Source organism: Platalea leucorodia, assembly GCF_965183815.1.
Source record: "Platalea leucorodia genome assembly, chromosome: 7".
In the NCBI taxonomy this organism is placed as follows: Eukaryota; Metazoa; Chordata; class Aves; order Pelecaniformes; family Threskiornithidae; genus Platalea; species Platalea leucorodia.
The window spans coordinates 29,154,935-29,176,307 of NC_138829.1; the positions used below are offsets into that span (position 1 = coordinate 29,154,935).

The window sequence follows — 21,373 nt, forward strand, 5'->3', positions numbered from 1 at the left end:
CTAGTTAAAACTAATCCAAACACTGTATAAAGGCTTTAATCAACTTAACCTCCTCTGCAAGTATTTTATGTAATTTAACGTAACTGTACAGCTGAGCTACAGCAGTAGTTAAAGCAGCGAAGCTCTCTTACTCTTTAACAAGCTGTAGAAATGTTTCAGCCTTCAGATAAAATTACAGTAAGCTCCAGGCCAATCCTGCATTATTTATGAGTTTGAGGTAGTGCTGAACACATCAAGTACGTTAACGTACTACATGAGATTGTAAGGAAGGGGTGGGGGCAGTACGGTATTTTGAATTTCAGTGCTTGAATATTCCCCCAGGATGTGTGACTCAGTAAAGATGAAAACAGTGAACAGGCACATGCTCCTGTGTGCAGGCATAAAGTTTCAAAGACCACACAGTTTTAAAGGAAAAGCCATAGCCAACTTCCAGTTCAAAAATTATATTAAATATAAAATAACCAATTAATGCATTTACAGAAAAATTAAACCATTATGAAAGTAACCACTTTCATACAGTTTGCAAAAAACTGAAGGAAGGATTAAGTTAAGGCACAGTGAGTAATACAGTTTTTTATACAAAGAAAGAAGTTCAAACCCAAGGCAGTGAGAGCATTTCCAATGCAACAGATGATAGATAGTAGGGAGAGGGGCGGAAAACCCAACACAACTGACATTAATTTCTTGGCAGAAAAGCAAAGCATCCTTCAGCTGTAAAGGTTTCACTCTTGAGCTACGTGAGGCTTTCTATCATCTTTGACAGTATAAGAACTTGCAACAAGCTGGTTTTCTGTGTATTCCCCAGGTACTGAACCAAGCTGGCCCTTGCAGGTATTCAGGACTGATTTCACACAGCTGTCAGCACTCTCTGTCTCACAATTCAAAAAGAGGCAAAGAACAGAGTACCAAAACAGATGGAATAGAGCTGATGACTGAATATTCCTCACAAGATTTTTCTGTAGTGCTGGGATGCTAAGGGCAGACAGAGGAGAAGGGATTTGTGCTCTACAGGACACTAGTTCAGGCAGAGGGTTGTCTGAAATGCGTAACTGAACCCTGGAAACTAAGAGCCGAGTTACCTGGCCTCTGATATTACATCAGGCTCCTTGGTTGGTAACGGGACCGAGGCCAGGGGCATGTGATGATATCCAATGCAAAACTTCACTAAAGACTATTTTTAATTTTTTTTTAGAAATCTCAAGGACAGAAGTAATGTTTCGCATGGTAACTAGTGCAGGTTCTCTGCTCCTTTATCTACGATTCTCTATGGGAAGTGACTGGGGCACTGACATCTGATTGATTGTCGCAAAGTAAACCATTCACCTTTTACAAGCTACGAGTGGAATGACAGTCATTGCAGTAATTGCTATTTGGGGCTACTTAAAAGTGTTTCACTTAGACAACAATAAAAATTACAGTTGTTGCAGTATTGCAACAAAATGTTTTGTTTATTTAAGAAAAAGGAAGAATCATAAGTTTGGTTTTGTGTTTTCTAGTTATTTATGTATTCTGTGCTAGAGCGGGGGGAAACATCTGCAATGGCACATCCCTTACTGATAATTTAACATTAAGCAAATGGTTTGAGCACTATTAGCCTCCAAGAGTGCTGGTACTTGTTAGTAAGTTCTTAAGGGTGTTTACAGCCTCCTTTAAAGTTCTGGGGTTTTTTTAATAAAAAAAAAAGTCAGTGGACCCTTAAATCTAATTAACATTAAGTCTAACATTATCTCTTGTGCTAAACAACAACAGAAAAAAAATACATGCATACAATAGTGACAATAAATAGGGGAAATTAGACGCTATTATAATGACTTGTGAGTTACAGGATAGTGATTCCTATTAATCTATTCATAGAGAGCTGAGTTGCAAACAATGAGCAAATCAGAAATAGGTGTTTAGAAGTAGGAAACAGCACTGCATCTGCAATCCACAGGTGTTAGAGACACAGCAATTCAAAGAAAAGACATTTTTACTTGCCTTACACAGAAATTAGCTCACACATTCAATTTTAGACCAAATGTTGGTAGTGCAATTTTCATTTTAACTGAAGTGCCAATTTGGCAGAATGCCTTTATGAGGCAGACAGACTGAACAGACATCGCCTAGCTCTCTCCTGATCAATAAGAATGCTAGAAGTTGTATTTCACTGAACAAGTATAATCCTATTTTTCCTGCTTCTTATAGCCAGGTTGTGACACCTGACACCTCCTATTTCCTACATTACACAGAGCTTTAAACTTAAGGAGGGACAGGAACTACATCTTGTTTATTTTCCCCAAGGGACTGGCAATCTCCCTCATTTTCAAAGTTTACATTCACGAATGAAGTGCATGCTGTTGCTTCAGGTTGGTCTGTCTGGACAGGAGCTTCAGCTTGTGGCTTGTTCTGCTGTTCCTGATGCTGTCTTTCTGCTTCTTCTGACATCTTGTTTTCCTGTTCCTCCTCTTCCTCCTGAAAATAGATAACCAGATTCGTAAGCTACTATTTACTATTTACCACTCATATTTGCTTTAGGTCTTTCCATAAGAGCACACCAGTTCCTATTACAAGGCAAGGACATTTGATCCACTAGAAAACAGTCCCTACTTGATCATAAGATGAGGTATATTCCAGAATTACCATTATTACGGGAAAAAAAAAAAAAAATCACTGAAAGTGAAGGATTAAACTGCGTTAAATAAACACAGAAAAAATGTCACATGTCTAGATAAGGAGTTTTTAGTCCGTAGCAACAGTAATAGGTCTACCTTCTCTAAAGCTTTTGCAGCTCTTCATAATAAAGAGCTATCAAAAATAAAAAATGAGCAGTAAAGCGTTAAATATGTTTCCCATCTCTTCCAAATGAAGATTATTAAGTTTTTTTTGTATAAAGCACTGGCTACCTATCAGTCATTTCCAGTATGGTTTAGAACAAAAGGTAACATCGTATTCAATTTACCCTTGACACTTGGTTGAACGAGTTCTAGGGTTGGAAAGTATATTCCTAGCAGCCGCCTCTTTACAGTGTCCGGTAACTGCTCCATCCAACTTCCTCACACAGTTGACGTTAAAATGCATTGTACAAGAGAAGCAAATAGAGCAGTCAGCGGTCAGGACCCAGCCAGTTCTAAGGCCGATGAGCTGGTGAGAAAAGGCTGATGGATAACCATGCATTAATCATGCGTCAAATGAAAACTGAAGGCAAGCTGAAACAAGAGGTTCTAAAACTTCATTTTAATGCCGGAATACAAATTTCATTTTTTAAAATACCAGGGAAGGCAAGTTGGGAGAAAAAGAGTGCACGAACCCCATCTCACACACATACCTCTCTCTTCATTCTGTAATACTCATCAATGGCATATTGGTATTTTGGTGTGCTTATCCCCAGAACAGATGCAATCTTTTCCCCAAGGAAATCACACACTAAAAAATAAAGAGTAGTTTACATCATATGAGTAGTATCTACAAGAAAATTCTTAAGCACAGTTTTATTTTAAAAGGTATCATCATCTTCCCTGAATGGTTTTCCACAGTCCTACTTCACTCAAAAGACAAAACCAAAATCTGCTAGGCTAATCTACTTATATGTAATTATTAGCTCAATATACTAATAATTGTTCTTTAAGATAAAGAATGAACAAAAGGAGAAGAATATGGAAATCAATGAAAATCTAGATGGTAGTAGCGTTTGTTTGAATTCTACTAGTTTCAGCTTTGGATCTAGGTTTGTTTTGCTAGGGGATCAGTTAAAGAATAAGCCTTTAACTGAACTTTAACTGAAAATTAAGGTTAGACAAAAATACATGGCTACCAACGGTATTGGCGCTTCAGTCTAATGGTACTAGCAAACTAGAGAGTTATTTATTGATATATGCATACTTCAAGTCAGTAGCAGTTTTTAACAATGTTCTGTGTTGCATACTAATGGATTAATAAAATATTTAGGTTTCAGCTGTCTCGATTTTCAAGCTGGAGGCTACGAGCAGCGCTACTTTGCTAGAACAGGTAGCGCACAGTCTGAAGTACGAACAGGTGGGCTTGTGTCAGTCAGTCTCTTTACCGTGATGATGGCTACTGGTTCTTGAGCACAGGTAAGCAAGAAGTCAAATATATTGCACTTCAAATTGCAAATCTGCCCCGAGGATGCCAATGAGTTAGTCATCTTCAGGGAAAACAAGTTAGAAGTTAGCAATTGACTGCTTCAATGAATATTCACAGTAACTAATTTTATAGATATCCTGGCACCCAGAGCTCCGAGCAAAAGATCAGTTCAAATTCCAAATGTAAGAGGCAAAACTGCAGCGGGAAGAAGGAAATAGTGATCTTCAAATTCATAAAAGACTTCTGAAAAAAGGAAAGGAGTAGCTACCTTTGTGTATGAAGAACAGATGTGACAAGGAATAGAATTACACTGTACAGTAGAGAAAAAGCATTTCTAAAAATAAAGATAGGTTAATTAATAGAATAGACTGCCAATAGTTTTTAAAAATATTCAAAATTAGGTGTACAACGGCAGAAACTCCACAATATTTGTCAAAAAAACCAAAAAAGATACTTTACCTCTTGGGAAGAACACAGACTAGGACAAGCATTTTTTAAAACTTCGCAAAATTTTACGAGGTCCACAGGTCAAATAATAAACTTCTGTGCAGCGAGTTTAAGACTCTTGACAATAGTCTTACTTTTCTTTATTTTCTAACCTCAGAAATCTGTTGTAAAGCACAAGATTAGATGTGTTCTTGGGATAATTTCTAGTTGTCTTCTTCATAAAAACTGTCAGTTTAGTTACTCCAAACTGCATTTTTTTCAGATAACATCACACCAAATGGTTCCACGCAAAACCTAATAGAAAGCTGGCATACTACTCCCTTGCCAACACCACCCTATCTCCATATGGAGAAAAAAGGGGGAAAAAAGTGTTCAGCAAAGGATATTTTCTGTTCATTCTTCCATTCAAGAGTTGTTGATTGCAAGTAAAAAAAAAAAAAAGGTGCCTAAGGCAAGAGAGTACGTCTCCACAGATTAAAATACAGGTTCATTCATACTTTTGAAAAAATGGCCAGTAGCTCACAAAGGCGATTTACAGTCTGTCAAAGCGACTTTCAATATTCCACTATTGGTTTACCCAAGAATTAAATAAAGCAATACCTGATAAGGTTGATGTGGCAACTCGCAGCATGTGAAACCACAAGTAGGGTCCCCATGTGAGCGTTGTCTGTAAGTACAAGAATAGTATGAATACATATAGCTGTATGTTCATGGCACATAATAATACGTGCAAAGCTCAAACAGAGTGAGAAGAGAGATCTGCAATGTTTCCTGTTTGCCAGCTCCCACAAGATTTTTGCTTTAAAATAAGTCTAGACCAGACATACACGAAGCAAGGTATCACCGTAAGTTACAAATATAACCATGGTTTACATCTGGGAACATTTGTTTCACTGGTTTTTGTTTCCCACCCTCAGACCTGGGAAATGACAAGCATGCAACTCAATCCCAAGGTAACTCCTCTAACTGGAAAGACCTTTCCATAATGTTCTGAATTCCATCAGGCCAAGAAGAGAAGTGGGTTAACCAAGCAGTCCCTCATTACAATAATGAGAGAACTGCAAAAGACTGTTTAAAACCAAACCAAACCAAACCTTCAAAGTGGTCCCTGAGCAAGAGGCTGCTTTCAAGTATTTACACCCAGATACGAATTATCATTTGGAATTGCACCTGAAGAACAAAACCAGGAACGATGAGTTACCGCAGCCCCCTAAGGGAGCGAGGGACAGGGCTGACAAGTAAAGGGCCTGGGGTGATGTGAAAAACGAGGAACAAAACGAACAAAACAGGGCTCAACTGGGGCCACCTCAAGCATTTGCACGTAAGTGAGCAAGTCTCCCCAAAGTGCCTGCACACTAAGGCACGCAGCGTGGGAAGTAAACACGAGGAATTAGAGATCTGTGTGCAGCTGCAGGGCTGGGATCTTGTTGGGATCCCAGAGATGCAGTGGACAGCTCGCATGACTGGAGTGCTGCAGTGGAGGGATACAGACTCTTCAGGAAGGACAGGCCGGGAAGACGAGGAGGGGGAGTTGCCCTTTGCACAACTATGGTGTATTCACCGCCACAGAGAAAGCACTGCAGCCTCCAGACAAATTGAGATACTTACCCATAGGAACTTAAAGAAAATTTAGAAATTAATAGGCATACATAGGCAATCCTCTTCATTAAGGAAAGAGGCTGTATCTCTTTCTAAATAAAAAATAAAACAAAAAACAAGCCATGGAATAAAAAGGAGAAGGGGAAAAGCAGATTCCAGTCTAACGGGGGAAAAGCTGTAGGCTTTCGCTTTTGTGAAAAGGCAAACTCAAATTTCATAGTGAACTAAAACATGTTTATAGTTAACAGTCTGTTGTATTCAGGCAAGCTCTTTGTTATGTATCTCCCCCAGGAAAGATCTCTGTGAGGTACTTTCCTTGTGGAAAGTAGCAATTAAAAGTGTCAGCTTTTATTAAATGGAACGCATTAGCTCCACTCAGTTACATATGTATTTATAACTTTTTGCTAAAAACTGTTTGATAGTAACCGTTTTCTGTGATCTTATTTAATAAATATCTGTACAGGACAACCACTATTATTGTAAATAATACAGCTACAGAGACTAGTTGGTATAGCCTCAGGATGCACGTACGCAAGCTACTAGACTTCAGTGCTTTCCAAGCATAGCCTCTACAAATCAGTGCAGCAAGAAATCGTCTGTCAAGCCAGAAACTCAAGTTGGGCAGGCTGAAAAAAGCCAGATGCTGTATATTTTTGGCAGTGGGTATGGAAAATGTCCTGCCAAGGTAAAAGCGTAAGCAAAACCAGCTGCTATCCTGCTTGCACAAAAGCACCTCCAGCTTGTTGATTACGTGCTCAGTTGGCAGACAGGCTAACAACAATCATTTCGGAGTTTGTTCAGTTGAAGAAGTCAAGAAAAGTGCTGGAAATGCTTGTTGCCACAGGTGCAAATAATGGCATTGACAAGGCTCTGTACAATCCTTCCTAACGAGGTGACAAGGTTAAAAAGCATTCACACAGTGCACAGGACGAACAAAGGCCTGCTGTGCGGCTGTAAGCAAGAAGCTGCAAGAGCCCCCTTAACATTTAAGAGTGAAAAGACAAGCTGAACTTCGATGTGACAGAAGTAACTCAGAATATTCTAACATGTTTGTGGTAACACAAAGGTAGGGAACATCTGAGGCTCGGCAGACACAGAGGGTCTGTCTATTTCTGCTGTTCCCCTACCTCCATTACAAACCAGTTTGGTATGTTAGGAGCATTTCTAAGTTCAGCTTCATGGAAACCTCTGCTTTCTGACAAAGCCGAACCAGGCACTTCTTCACCCCCGCCAAGCAAGGCTTTGCCACTCCCCTCAATTTAAAAAAGCAGCATTATTTCAAGTGTCTCAAAAGGCAATATAAAACCATGAGAGAAGCTACTTCACACAAATTCAACAGAAGAAAGGAGATGGCTTGGAGAGTAAACCACCAAGAACAACCAGGAACAAGGGAACACATCCAAGAAATAATCCTCCTTTTTCTTCCCCCCTTATTTCCTCAGGGTAAATCTGGGTGGTTTCCCAGAGCACCTCGGAGATCGAAGCAGGAACGGCGAACGTAAGGTGAGGAGAGGTACTGGAGAAAACCAGAACCGTTCGGGTCATATGAACAGGGCTGTTAGGCAACGGCTCAGTACAAACTAATCCTACTCCACGAAGCAGCTTTAATGCACTGAGCAATACTGGAAAATGGTACCCAAGTCAGGTCCTACTAATGTTCAGTAAGAACCACATACCCAGATACTGTACGTCAACCTCATTTGGCCAGAGAAGCCTTAATGTTCAGTCTTTAATCAACACAAGGGCACAGTAATACTGTTTTTCTTGACTGGAAACAAGGGTCAGCAATATGAAACACAGGACACTGGTTTATTATAAGGGAACAGTATTTCTCCTGCCATCAGTCTCTTTAGTATACGTTGATAAATGCTTAATTATACTATTCAGCTATCCTGACTTTATTTTGCCATTTAAAATGGAAAACACAATGGTTATGACAACTGTTTTTTAAATTACAAAAATTTTTTATGTACGTTTTTAATCCAAGTGCTGCATTTTAAGTAGGAATGAACATAATGGATTCAACCATTGCTAAAACCGAGAGGGCCCTGGTTCAACAACAGAACATGATTTTGTTTCCTAGTATGGGGCTGCCAAAGTGAGCACACAGGTGCTCCCTTGAACTTCTGAGCGCACCATGTTCCTAAACAATCCACATCTATATTTATTTTTGCCAGATTTCAGTCCCTAATAACACTTGAACTTTCCAAAGAACATAGGGTTTCTTTTTGCCAGAGAAAATGGCAAAATGAGGAAAAGAATCATTTCCTGATTTAAGAAAAACCAAATCCTGTCTTTAAGAGCTAATATACACCACCAAATAGATAACTTTTCCATTGTTTACTGTGCCAAGATGCATTTTAAATTAGTTTAATTATTGACTGGTCATTGCTAGAATAGGTCCTTCAGTATATCCACCATGTAAAACTGTGGCATTTAAGACAAGACAGTGAAAACAAGACCAGAACATACATACCATCCTCCATCAAAAAGCTTCTACTGTATTACAATAGCTATTACTTGGTCAGTGACTATTTTTTCTCCCTCATCCCCAAATTCTTAAAAGAAAATTAGAGTTCGATGGTCCTCAAGAGAGGACTTTTTGCTATTTGAAGTTAAGCTCCTTTTAACTACAGGATATCAAGACAATCTTCCTGCAAGAACATGTTTCAATCTTTCTAAGCACTGAAGGTTAATAAAATTAAATCTCTTCTGGAGCTTTGTTGCAGAGATGTTCTCAGAATGAATTCTAAGGTTATCACCAACAGTTATATTGCTTACAGTTGCTCTGCAAAGACTTACACTCCACCTTCTGCCTACTCGTGTAATAGGTGAATGCAACAAAGAGTTTATAGCAAGTGGCCCTCCAGGGATAAACAGAAAGATTATCTTCTAGAACAGGTCAGAGAAATTTAATTGCTACAAAATAAAGTTTTGGTGGACAGAAGCAAAAGGAGATTTACATATAAGGTGTAAGCATCTACATTTCAGGACAGAATAGAAGACTCAGTTAAAATTAAAGCATGTATGTTATTAAAGCATTTAAATTTTGAGAACACTCAGATAATACTGAATGCTATTATCCAAAAAATCCAGGGAAAATTTATTAAGCATACCATGTGTTCCGGATTCAACTTGTTCTTAAAAAAAAAAACAAACCACAACACAACAGAATGGACACTCCAGTCCAAGAATGTTAACGAATTCAGTGCTGACCTATTCAAGTATCAGAATCGTTGTTTCAAAGCAAAATTTAAGACCCAGTTCTTTTTGAGAATTTGTTTTGTTATGAGTGACAGCAGTCCATCACACCAAGTGCTTTCGTTATGATATTACCAGGATATATACATGTTACTTTGCTTAGTAAGAAAGACATTGTCATTGTCTGCTTAGCTCTAAAACACAATTAAACCAAGGTACCTACTGAAGACGTTTCTTTACAACACGGCGAAATATTTGTTTCCCTTAAACTCATTCAGAAGCTGCCAGGATGCCAATACCAGCTGAGCTTTGAAATTTCATGATGCAAAGTTTCTATTCAAAATACTAAATGTGCTTTTTCTAAAAATAAATTGGACCAGAAACAGCTATTAGTTGCAACATACTTTTTCGTATCCCAACTGAGATAACAAGTTTTAGACATGCTGGTCTCAGCAAACTGACTAGTTAATTGCTTTTATAGAAATCCTACAATAAAACCATTTTTAAGGCAGCTGTTGGCTAAAACATCAAAGCTCAGCTTGGACTAACATTTCTTCAATTGACTGGCTCAGCTGGGATACACGAAGCATGCAGCCGATAAGGTAAACTTCACTTAATGGCAGCCCTTGGTCTAATCAAGTTTATTCTGTCAAGGTAAAAAGCAATACATAATAAGGCATACTGTGCTCCACAATAAACTAGTCTGGTTTTGGGGGGTCCTTTTATTAAAAAGTGTAATAAAAATTAAGGATTTCATAAACTATAAAAGGAGAACAAAGCAATCTTAACTGTGCTATACAATATACTTTTTGGTATTCAGAAAAAAAATCCGTATTAGGAAAGCAGGAGAATGATCACACAGCATTCCCGGCTGTTGTGCACGTTCGAGGGCTCTTTAGTTAAGTGTCCATTTGTACAGCAGCACGCTGGTCTCTGGCCTCACAACACGTACATCAAGGCTCCTGAGCCTTCCATCACTGCGCCACAGTGGAACTCTTCCGCTGAGAGGAAATGGCACAAAAAATTATATTATCTCTATATAGATCTGGTCCCCTGCTAATTATAGTTGGGGAAAAAAAAAAACCTCTTCGTATGCATCCATGGATATCTGACACAACCTGCATAGTGGGGAACAGATCTGACTCTAAATATACCTGGATATTACCATAATATTCAGTAAGTTTCACAGTTCTTGCACTTCTTTGAGTAGATCCTTACAGAGGAAAAAAACCCAACACCTAGCAAGGTAGTTTAACATCTACTCATTGTTTGTGAGTACAATACATTTCTTTTCAATCTATGACCTTCAGGTGTATTTTACACTGACGATACCCTACCTGCTTGCAGGCTACTGTTACTTTTCGTTGTATACAAGAACTGCCTAGCAAGGAAGAGAGAGCGCTACCAACAAGCCTTCCAAGATGAAACGCAACAGCTTCACCTGTGAATTGCTAAGAACACCAATCCCAGCTGAATTCCCATAGCCTCGCTGCAGCTCAGCCCTCAAAACACTTTTTCTTTTTTTTCTTCGAGATAAATTCATTTTACAGAGGGGAAAAAAAGAACTGATTGACAGTCCTTCCCAAAGCAAACCCCTTTTGGTTCACCACTTCTGAAGAAGAGAATGAGCAGAAAGTCAAACTCTTCACTGCAGTCCCTTCAACAAAGCCAAGCTCTCCCAGGATGGATATGCCTATAAATAAATACAGGGCCTACTACTGTACAGTAAACAGAAAGCTTCAACCACAACATTTCTGAATCACAGATTCCCAAATGATGGTGCAGAAGTCATTTCAACAGCAATGTCAAGCAGAAAACAGGGCACCGTTTTCCGTGCACGGAAAGACTCTTATCTGAAGCCGCTCTGCACTGGCATCTGCCTCCAGCGTGCAACCAGGCAGGGCTCCCAAAGCAATGACTCCCGGCTGCCTGACCGCGCTCCAGCACATCAGCAAGGACCCAGCCAGTTTTGGAGTCTCCACCGCTAGCTCAGTACAGGCAACCAAGCCCAGAGAGGGCCGGGAAGGGAGCCCCGCCAGCAGGCAGGGAACAGGACCGCGGGCCCAATTTATTGCATTAAGAATTGTTGTAGGAGGGTAGAGAAAAGAGGTGGTTCGGACACCAGTTCATGGGGGTGTCGTAAAAGAAACATGAGACTGGGGATGTGGAGAGATGAAGAGATGGATGCGGATCAGCTCTGGGACTGACTGCCAGAGGGCGGGGAGCTGCTGCCGCCAGTGCTGGCACGCACGGCTGCGAGCTTTGCAAATACAGGATCACTACAAAATAGATTGTCAGACACGCCAAGAGAATAAAACAGATTATGTCTTTCATTTTACCTCTAAGTATAGATCCAGAATAACTGACAAAAAGGAAAATGTATTTTAGCAGCTACAACACATGCTATTGGAGACAGCTTTAATTGTCGAAATTCAACTTGAATTTGGACCAATAAATGGAGACTCCATTCACAGGTCGAGCAACATCTTCACAGCTTACAAGACAGATGAACATTACATACAGGGACTAGGCAGGTCCTTTAAAACCTGTTTTTTGATATACCATGAATTACACCAGTTTTCCTTTATTTCTGCAAGTCATCTGTTTCTTTCCCTTCTATACTCTTTTAATTGTATCAAATTGCTGGTATGGTAACACTAAGTTACAGGTTCAACTCTCCACTGTCACCAACCGTAAGGAAATAAATGCCTTCCCTGCACACTTTTTTAAACAACAGTATGAATCAAGGAGACACCAAGCAAATATTATCAGAGAGGGAAATGCTGGAGAGGACAGACTAGAACCATGAAGAAATCAAACCCATTTCTAATTAACAGGGCTACTTTAGTGGAGTAGGGCTCCAGGACAAAACTTCTCAGGAATACTTCTCACAGATTTCTCAGTCCCTAGAGCCAATCAAATTAAGGGAATCTTTAATACTAAATCAGATTTGTGACACAAAAATTAAAGTTTAAAATGTGGGTAGTTACCCAGGAAACCAGAAGTAGCAATTTACCGAGTAAAATACCTACAGGATCTACAGGTGGCAACAGGTCTTTTTTCTCTTGTTCATCCTCCTCTTCATCTGTGCTATATTCTTCCATTGTTTCTCCACTTGCAAAATGAATAACCCTCCTTGGAATTCTCTTCTTCTTTCCTATGACACCCAGCTCCACATTCTCAAAGCCTCTATCTCCATTTGCAAGTTGCTATAAAGAAGAAAAAAAAAATCATTATCTCAAGTACATGCTTCTGGAACTGGAAAAGTTCCCCCTTAAAAAAACTTCACGACGTATTTAGAATATTTTAGATTGATTAGCATACGCAATGGACATTTGCAAGAGCTTGGCTGTAGGGAAAAGATAAGACTGAAACATTATTGTTTGCAGATATGTAAAAACTGATCTCTTCACTAAAAATAACAAAAAGGTAAGCGCCTTCACTTCAGCATGGGCAGGCGGTATTAAAAACATCTATTCCAAAAGAGCGCTGTGTTACGTAGGAGTTTCTTAGCAGGACCCTTTTCTTTAAATAATTTGATGAGCACATAAGTGTTAATATTTAGAAGTATCATTGGTTTTGGAATGAATATCTAGTGAAATTAATGTAGTAGTTCATAGGCTGTAGCCACCTCTTTGCAAGCTTAGACAGACACCTCTAGCACAGAAGAGAACTGAATGAAGGATAACTAAGCAGCCAGGCTCAAGCTTTAAAAAGATGCATCCAGGGATCTGCCTCTGTGGGCTTTCATCAGCAATCATGATTAGTACAAGGGACCATGCTAAAAGAACAACACTTAGTCTTGTGACTAAGGGCATATAAAAAGAGAACTACAATGTCTGGTTTTGTCCTTCCAGCTGCTGAATACTACAATGCAGTCTTTGGGTTACAAGCATTAAAAAAATATACTTCTAGTTCAAAGGCCAATCAATTATTCTTTAGGCTAGTAACTCCTGCGGCCAGAGAATTTTAGTAAGGTTTTGTATTGTATCTATCAAAACAGAGCCTTCACCTCGGTAGAGCTTTTAGATATTACTGCATCAAATGCATAAAGCTGTTTTGAAAACACTTCTGTCATGCAGAGAAGGACACAGAAGTTAGGAAATGCCAGCCACAGGTTTTTAACGTACTACAAAGGTTTTTAAAAATGCACGAGCCCATGTAACTTGAAACCGTATCATAAGGAATGAGATACGTGTACGTGTACACAGAATTCAGGTTGCATAAAACAGGTACGTTCCAATTTTCGACTGCTTGTCCATGCAACCTTAAATGTCTCCACAGAGACAATTCAAAATTATTTATAAAAATATGTTTTATCACATAGTTATAAGACATCCCATAATTGCTGCAAGCACAGCGTCACCATCCCCGTCTCTCATGTTACATTACATAAATTAGCTTTACAAGGCAAACGGGCTCACAGTTAGCTGGGAAAGCCAGTGGGCATGGTGGAGAGGGGCAGGAGGGGGCCGTGGGGAGCGGAGTGGCTGCCTTCATTCCAGGCAACAGATTTTTCTCGTGCCCACAGAAAAGAGGGAGGGAAGGTAAAGATCACGTGCAGAGCTCTACAGCGTGGAGAGGGAGCGCACACATTCATCGTCTCTCCTAGCCCTCGTACCACCGCTTCTCAAAACTGCAAGTCATTCCAGCTTCCCCTAGCGTTTCTTTAGCTACCATGGCACATTTCGGGCGTTTTCCTGGAGGAGCAGAGCAGAATGAAGTGGCAAGTTTTCAATAGGGTAATTCAGCTGAAAGAGCATTACATTTTCATGCAGAATTACATTTTCATGTAGAAAGACAAAACTGACTATACAGGGCCCAGCGCACTCTCTCTGCTGCGTATCAGCCTTGGGAACAGAGCGGGAGCAGAGCAGCAAAGCTACAAAAATATGAATGCTGGAAACGGTGAAGCAATCGAAGCACAGGGAGCGCTCCTTGCTGCTGCTGTAAAAGCGGGCGCCACTTACTGCAACTCAGTTTTGTATTTTTTGGAGCAAAGAGCACCACAGAATCAGCCTTTTATAAACATTTCACGCTCCTTTATTGGCATCATACAATGATGCCATTTTTCATGTTTAGTCACAGTGCTGAAGAGCACTATTTCTTGCGACACAGCATCACAAATATTACTCTGATTAATAACAGCAAGCAACATGAGCCTCTCCTCAGAGCTACTCTAAAGGCACAGTCTCTTCATCTGATTTTGGCTTGTTTAACTCAAACGCTTCAAATATTTTAACTTAGAAAAAAATTGTAGTTAATATTTAAAGTTTAAAAAGCAGGCTTTAATTCCCTGCACACCCATCCCGCACTCCACTTACAGTACCTAGAGTAAGCAGCTCTGCATAGCTGGTACTGGTACAAAGTTTCAGACAAATGCAGTAGTTCAAGACAGTAAGAATTCATCAAGAAATTATGAATCTGCTTCCTTTAGTAATCTGGTTCAGAGTCCTAAATTATTAAATAAAACAATACGTTTCAGCTGCTGCTTTGGTTATTACCTAGTCAACAAACCTGGATACGGGTTTTAGTCACTATTGTGGCATTTGACCTTTTAATTTTTACATGCACATCAATAAAAGCCAACTCTCCCAGCTGCAAGCAGAAAGTCCAGCATCAGTAAATTTTATTTATTTTTCCAAAACTGTGGCAATGCAGAACTATTCTAGAATTGTCAGCTAGACTCACTTTATAGCTCAAATGTATCTCCTGTTTGAGGCTTTATACTTCTGATCTTCCTTCACAGTTGTTACAAAGATCGTTCTTCTCCATGGCTTTGGTCAGGTTGCCACCTCATTTTTTTCCACAGGCTCGTCCCTCTCCAACACATTATAAGGCTCTTGAAAGACTCAGTGTTTCTCTTAACCTCGTGCCATAAAAGTATTTACTTTGGCTTCTGTTCCAGCAACTATTAGAGACGAAGGCCAGCCACCCTTGTGCTTTCTGCCACATCAGCTAAGGCTCCGAAGGGACTCTTGTCAACACTGGAAAGCAACTTCCTTTTTCTTTTAGATGCCCTGTTGGAATTTTTGTTGGCTTTACGGCACCCACACAAACCTCACCTATGGGGAAGGCGGCATCTGAAACTGTGGCTCCTTGTTTACCCTCTTTACACCCACTCTTTTATCTCACCCTTTGGCCAGAAAGAGAGACAGAGCAGGGCACATTTTGACAGCGTTGGTACAATACCCAGCACAATGGAATTTTAGTCCACACCCAAAATGCCAAAATAAACAAACTACATTTAAGGATGAGGTGTGCCAGGGCACCTGCAGGTAAGCTAAGAGAGCTCACACAACTAATACTAGATGATGCAATAACTTAAAGTTTCATCAAGGAGAGGAAGAAAAGCAAAAAGCAATAGGGAGAGCAGACTACGCGCTTTGGCATCTTTTAATCTGCTGGACTCAGGCATCCTTATGAGACCTTACGGCCCAAAATGCCAAAGTCTGTGATGTCCACTCTCCCTCGGAAAGATGAGCAATACAATTTGCACAGATCTACTGACCTGATGGTGCTAGTTGCTAGAAGGCTGGTAATAGTTAATGAGAAATATTTCTACCCATGCTATCTTGCCAGCCTCACTGATTTCATTTGTGTTACTTATTTTGGCTAGAGTATTTTGGGGGGGAGGTTGTTTGGATTTGTGGGTTTGTTTTTGTTTTTTTTTTTTTAGGATTGCTTGACTTTCCACCCTTGTGTTTCAACTGAAATTAACCAGCACGAGTCTTTGTGAAACAAGACAACAAAACAGAGTCAGAGGACGCCTGTAAGAAAAGACACCCTGGGAACAGGGAGCCTTGGAAAGGCACCGTAAGCGGGGAAGGGGCAGCGCACAACTGCAGCCGGCGGGAAGCCGAGGCGACGGCGAGAGGCGCCCGCGGAGCGGCGGGCAGGGCCGGCCCGGCTGCCGCCCAAGCCAGCGCCGCCGCCAGCCCGACAGCGCGGAGCGGAGCCGAAACCGGCCCCAGCGCAGTGTTTATCAGGCTCGCCTGTAAGAGGCGTTCTCTGCCGGTGAACCGGGGGCACCCGAGACACGCGTGCCCGCCGTGCTGCCTGCGATCACAGAGCGCTGGAATGACAGGCGGACGGACGAACCGACCGCCGCCCCGCGCAGCCCGCCACCCGCCGCGGAGAACCGGCCGGCGCCGGGGGCTCCCCCGCTGCCGCACGCCCCGGGGGGGGCCAGGCCGCGGCCGCCGCCCCCGCCCCGGCCGGACCCCAGCGCCGCCGCCCGTCCCGCCGCGGCCCGAGGGGCCTCGCCCTCCCCCGGAAGCGGCCTCCTCCCGGGCCCCGCGGCGGGGCGGCCCGGCCCGGCCGGCCGGGAGGGCGGGACGGGGGGGAGAGGCCGCCCCGCCGGCCCCGGCCCCGCTCACCTGCTCGGGCTCCATGGCGCAGGCGGCAGCCGCGGGGCCGGCGGCGGGCGCGCAGTAGAGGGTGATGGCGGACAGCCCCTGCTCCATCCTCCCGCCCGCCGCGGCGCCGGGGGAGGGCGGCAGCGGGCCCGCCGCGGCCCTGGGAGGCGAGCAGCCGGGCGGCGCCGCCCGTCACACCGCCCGTCACACCGCCCGTCACACCGCCCGTCACACCGCCCGTCACACCGCCCGTCACACCGCCCGTCACACCGCCCGTCACACCGCCCGCCGGGGCGGCGCTTGCGGCCCGCCGCGGCCCGCGGGGCCGCCGCCCGCTGCCCCTCCGCGCCCCGAGGGGCGGGGTGCCCCGCCGCGGCCGGCCGCGCCCGTAAGCCCCGACCCACCCGGCAGCGGCGCCCGCTGCCTCCCCCGGGAGCGGGGCCGAGCCGCTCCCGGCCTCCGTCGTTTCTCTTCCCTCCGCAGGCCGGCAGCGACCGGAGGGAGCCCGGGCAGAGACCAGGGGCGGGCGGGCGGCCAGGCACAGCCATAGCTACACGCAGCGGGAAGCGTACCCCCGCTGCAGAGAGGGAAAGCGCTGCCCGTTGTGAGGAAATGAGCACATCTTCCTAGGATACTGTAAAAATCTGCAAAATAATAGAAGAACATTTTGAGAAGTGCATGAGGTTACTTGACAGTATTTAAGAGGCCTCTCTCTCGACGCGGCAGCTCGCTGAGCCTTTCGGTACCTGGCCTTGGCTCAGGCCATTCAACGCATTGTAAAGGACGAACGACAGAACAAGAAAGAAATGCAAACCAAGGGTGCCCTGGCCCCTGGGATGTGTCTGGGTGAGAAAATAAGGTTTATTCCCAGCAGGCAGGGAAAAGCGTTTGTCAGGTAATTGGTTTGCACAACTGCTCCAGCAGAGAGCGGGGAGCCCTTTTCCCCCAGGTCTGTGCTGAGGCCACCTGCCTGCAGGCGCTGGCCCAGCCTGATGGAGGGGCCAGGGCTGACCTAAGGACAAGCACGTTAGCCAATGCCAGCTACTAGTGAAAACAGCTGGAGGTAGAAGCATTCAAAACATCCTTTTTATGGGAGAAAGGAGTAAGTTTGGGTTGTTTTTTTAAGCGTTGGAGCCAATGGCTGTAACATGCACTTATTTACATGACAGCAAAAGACATTCTTCTATCCTCTGTCACTAAGAATAGCTTCCAAAGAATTACAGTCTGTAGCATAGATAGGCTCTTAGGCACTTTCTTAGTCATATTATCAAAGCATTATCCAGATCCCATAGCAAATTAAAGTGCCAGGTAAAGTATAGACGTACCAGATCTACAATTATACTAGTGCAAGGCAGAAAATGTTCCCCTTATGAAAAGGGCTGACACACAGAATGTACTATTGAATGTGTGATTACAGAAACATACGAATGAAAGATTAGAGTACTACTTTAGATCGCACAGGACTGAACATCTGCTTTGTATGTTAAAGGTATTACTTAAAACTGCAGAGAAACAAACTAATGTAAGGGCCCATAAATACCTCTTACCCTTATTAGAACCTACATTCTGTTTACTAAGGATGGGTTGAAATAGGGTAGCAGCCCTTAAAGTACAGCATTAAATCATCAACCAGCCAACTTGCTCTCCTTTGCCTCTACTGCAATTATAGCAGCTGTACAGTAATATTGAAGTTAATCTTTCACCTCCCAGAACAATTAGCATTTGCAACTTAGACAAGTTTAATAGATTTAGCGAGTGTCAATATTGAAGGTCCTGAGGAAAGGTAAAGACTGTTAACAAATAAACCCATGCCTGTGCCTTTCCATGGCTATTTGTGTGTGCTACTAGTTAATCGTCCAGCTCCTATCACGCAGCTACCTATTGGCCATCATAACTGTTTCCTCTTAGTAGGCTGCTCAGCAGAGAGGCTTAAGAATGGTTGCCATGAGCTACATGCATCCTTTGCCCTAGCTGCAATAAGAGGATATTTATTTTTGAACTGCCAAGGTCCTCCGCTTTCTTGAAGGAGTGAAAAAAATTTCCATCAAACCTGTTGTTCTAGCCCTACGGGTAGGATTTGCCCTAAAAAGGCAGCAAACTGATAAAGCATGCACCAATGATACATGATTATTCCACAGGTGGTGAAGGTCTTCCACTTTTACAGAACCACCACCATCTTCCAAAAAAGTAAACATGCAACAAATGCCTATTTCTATATTAGTGTGCTGGATGTCAAAGCTTACTAACATCATATAACCAAAAAAAAGGGTGACTGCAGGGTGTCGCTCATTTTAAAATAAGAGTGCACTTCTAAAACAGAAATAAACTGTTGAGCTTATTTTGTACGTTGCTCTCTTGTCCATTGGCTCCTTCTAGTGGCCTTCCCCGGGCACTACAATTACCTAAACCCTTCCCTACCTACTTCAAGTTCTCAACGAACTTCATTTAGCTGTCTGTCCAGACACCAAAGCAGCAGACAAACTTGTCTGAGCAGCGACAGCTTTCAGTAAGATATACACAGAAAGACAGACCTCAATCTTCTAAGTATTTCCAGTGAAGTTTGTTTGCTTCTAACTTTTCAGGCTTCTTGTATGCCAGAGAAAACTTAGCTGCAGAACATGGTGAGATCCTATGGAGGACGAGTACAAGAAGCCTGATGCAAGAAAATGGCGCTGGGACAGTTGCTGCTCATGGCGCTTGCTGGCAGTGTTTTACACGGTCTCTCCTAGCTTGATGCAGTTAAGTCTCCAATTCAGAACGCCAAACTGAGAGAACATATAGAACACGATAGCTTCTGTTCTCCTGCAACAGCTTTAGGAGTTTCTTCTACACGTTGTGCTCTGCAGGATCCACAAACATAAAAAAATTATTGCCCACACTCCCTAAAATTGTTGTTCTCAGATAAAGCCATGAGATAATTTTATAGGTGCTCCTACACAGCTGAACTCTCCCTTTTATGTGCCTCCAACGTGAATCTATGGTTTTTGTTTTTTAAAACTTCACATCTTTAGGCAATTATTCCAAGCAGGCTCCAAAGTCTTTTCTCCCTGGCATGTTAAGGTAAGAGCAAAATCCTGCTATTTGTTCATTCCAGTGTATACCTTAGAAATAACAATTGGCACATCCTATACTTCAAAGAAAACGCGTCCTGAACTTGCTCTTGCCTCTGCCAACGCACAGCTAGTGACAGCTCTTTTCCTGGCTGGTTGCAGCGGTAGTAGTTTGGAAATGGTGAACTAAAGACCACACACTAAATGTATGCAATGAATTGAAAATAGAAAGAGTTAATTGTTGGTAACTTGACAGTCTGACTGAGCCTGTCCAGAAGCACAGCGCTTCACTGTTCATCCTCAATGTGCCTATTCATGTTTGATTTCCATCAAAAGCATTCAACTTAACTATCCACTCCCCCCTACCGACTGCATTCCAAATCAAGATTTATTTGCTACTCTTTGCTGCGTGGTTTTGTATATTGCGTTGGTTTGTACTGCTCAAGAACTGAAAATACTAAAAAAAAAAAAAAAAAAAAAAGAGAGATAAACAGTTTTAGTAAACACACACCACGTAAGTAGCTGAGGACAGCTCCCCCACAAGCTGGTGATATGCAAGGACTCATTCTTTTGTGACATTTAAAATACTAAGATCCAACTTAACTAATCCTTTTGCAGACTAAGGCTGTGCATAAAATCCATGCTGTAGGTAAATGGCATACCTGAAGATTTTTCAGCATTCTCCATACATTGAATACACATACCACTAATCACGCAGAAGATACTTCCACATTAGAAACTAAGTTACAGCACATCTTATGTTTTATTAGCACAAGAGCATAATTACCTTTATAAGCTATTCACTGTCAGCTGGGTTAGCTACCATCCTCTCAAAGAACTGGTTGACAGACAAACACACTTGTTTTAATTACTGCATTTAACTTTCATCTCATCTAAGCAAGAGAGATGGCTATCCATTTACAACCCAAGCACTCTACAGTATATTAAAATAAATTCATAATATACCCTCTTGCCTTAAGAGAAAGGTGAAAGATCTTACCACATTTGCCAAGATGTATGCTGGATTTCAAGGCTCATCTGGTCTACCTAGTTTCTGAAGCGTGCCTGTAGATTCCACCCTTTGAGACCAACACAGCAAACTGAAATATTAAAAGAAGAAATGCTGTAGTGTCATCATTTTGGCTGGGATAGGGTTAATTTTCTTCCTAGTAACTGGTATAGCACTATGTTTTGGATTTAGTATGAGAATGATGTTGATAACACACTGATGTTTTAGTTGTTGCTAAGTAGTGCTTACACTAAGTCAAGGACTTTTCAGCTTCCCCTGCTCTGCCAGGTGCACAATAAGGTGGGAGGGGGCACAGCCAGGGGGGCTGACCCAGCCTGGCCAAAGGGCTGTGCCACACCGTATGACACCATGCTCAGCATATAAACTGGGGGGAGTTGGCTGGGAGGTGGGGACCGCTGCTCAGGGACCAGCTGGGCATTGATCAGCAGGTGGTGAGCAATTGCATTGTGCATCACTTGCTTTGTATACTTTTATCATTATTATTCTCTTCCTCTGCTGTCCTCGTCAGCTGTTTTTATCTCAGCCCATGGCTTTTACTTTCTTTTCCCCCCAGTTCTCTCCCCCATCCCACCATGGGGAGCAGCTGTGTGGTGCTTAGTGGCCAACTG

At 42.5% G+C, this 21,373-nt stretch overlaps 1 protein-coding gene across 4 annotated transcripts; it reads right to left on the minus strand.

The window, feature by feature from the left end:
• Positions 1–434: 434 nt before the first annotated feature.
• FAM177A1 (family with sequence similarity 177 member A1) lies at positions 435–20,917 on the minus strand. 4 transcript variants are annotated; one of them, XM_082318580.1, is made up of 6 exons: positions 20,736–20,917; positions 12,360–12,536; positions 5,128–5,194; positions 3,305–3,402; positions 2,939–3,120; positions 435–2,451 (listed from the first exon to the last, which is right to left on the minus strand). In XM_082318580.1, the coding sequence occupies exons 2-6, from the start codon at positions 12,429–12,431 to the stop codon at positions 2,316–2,318; spliced, it is 555 nt and encodes a 184-aa protein (XP_082174706.1). In that variant the 5' UTR covers positions 12,432–12,536; positions 20,736–20,917; the 3' UTR covers positions 435–2,315. The 4 variants fall into 4 exon arrangements, with proteins under 4 accessions (XP_082174706.1, XP_082174703.1, XP_082174705.1 ...); XM_082318577.1 differs by lacking the exon at positions 20,736–20,917 and adding an exon at positions 16,707–16,882; XM_082318579.1 differs by lacking the exon at positions 20,736–20,917 and adding an exon at positions 15,019–15,368.
• Between the last annotated feature and the right edge of the window lie 456 nt (positions 20,918–21,373).

Excerpts from the sequence above, each read along its gene's own strand:
- FAM177A1 (XM_082318577.1), bottom strand. The coding sequence starts at position 16,793 with ATGGAGCAGGGGCTGTCCGCCATCACCCTCTACTGCGCGCCCGCCGCC. Across the intron at positions 12,537-16,706 it reads GCGCCATGGAGCCCGAGCAG|CAACTTGCAAATGGAGATAG; the intron begins GTGAGCGGGGCC and ends TCTTCTTTATAG. Across the intron at positions 5,195-12,359 it reads TGTTGCCACCTGTAGATCCT|ACAACGCTCACATGGGGACC; the intron begins GTAGGTATTTTA and ends TTGTACTTACAG.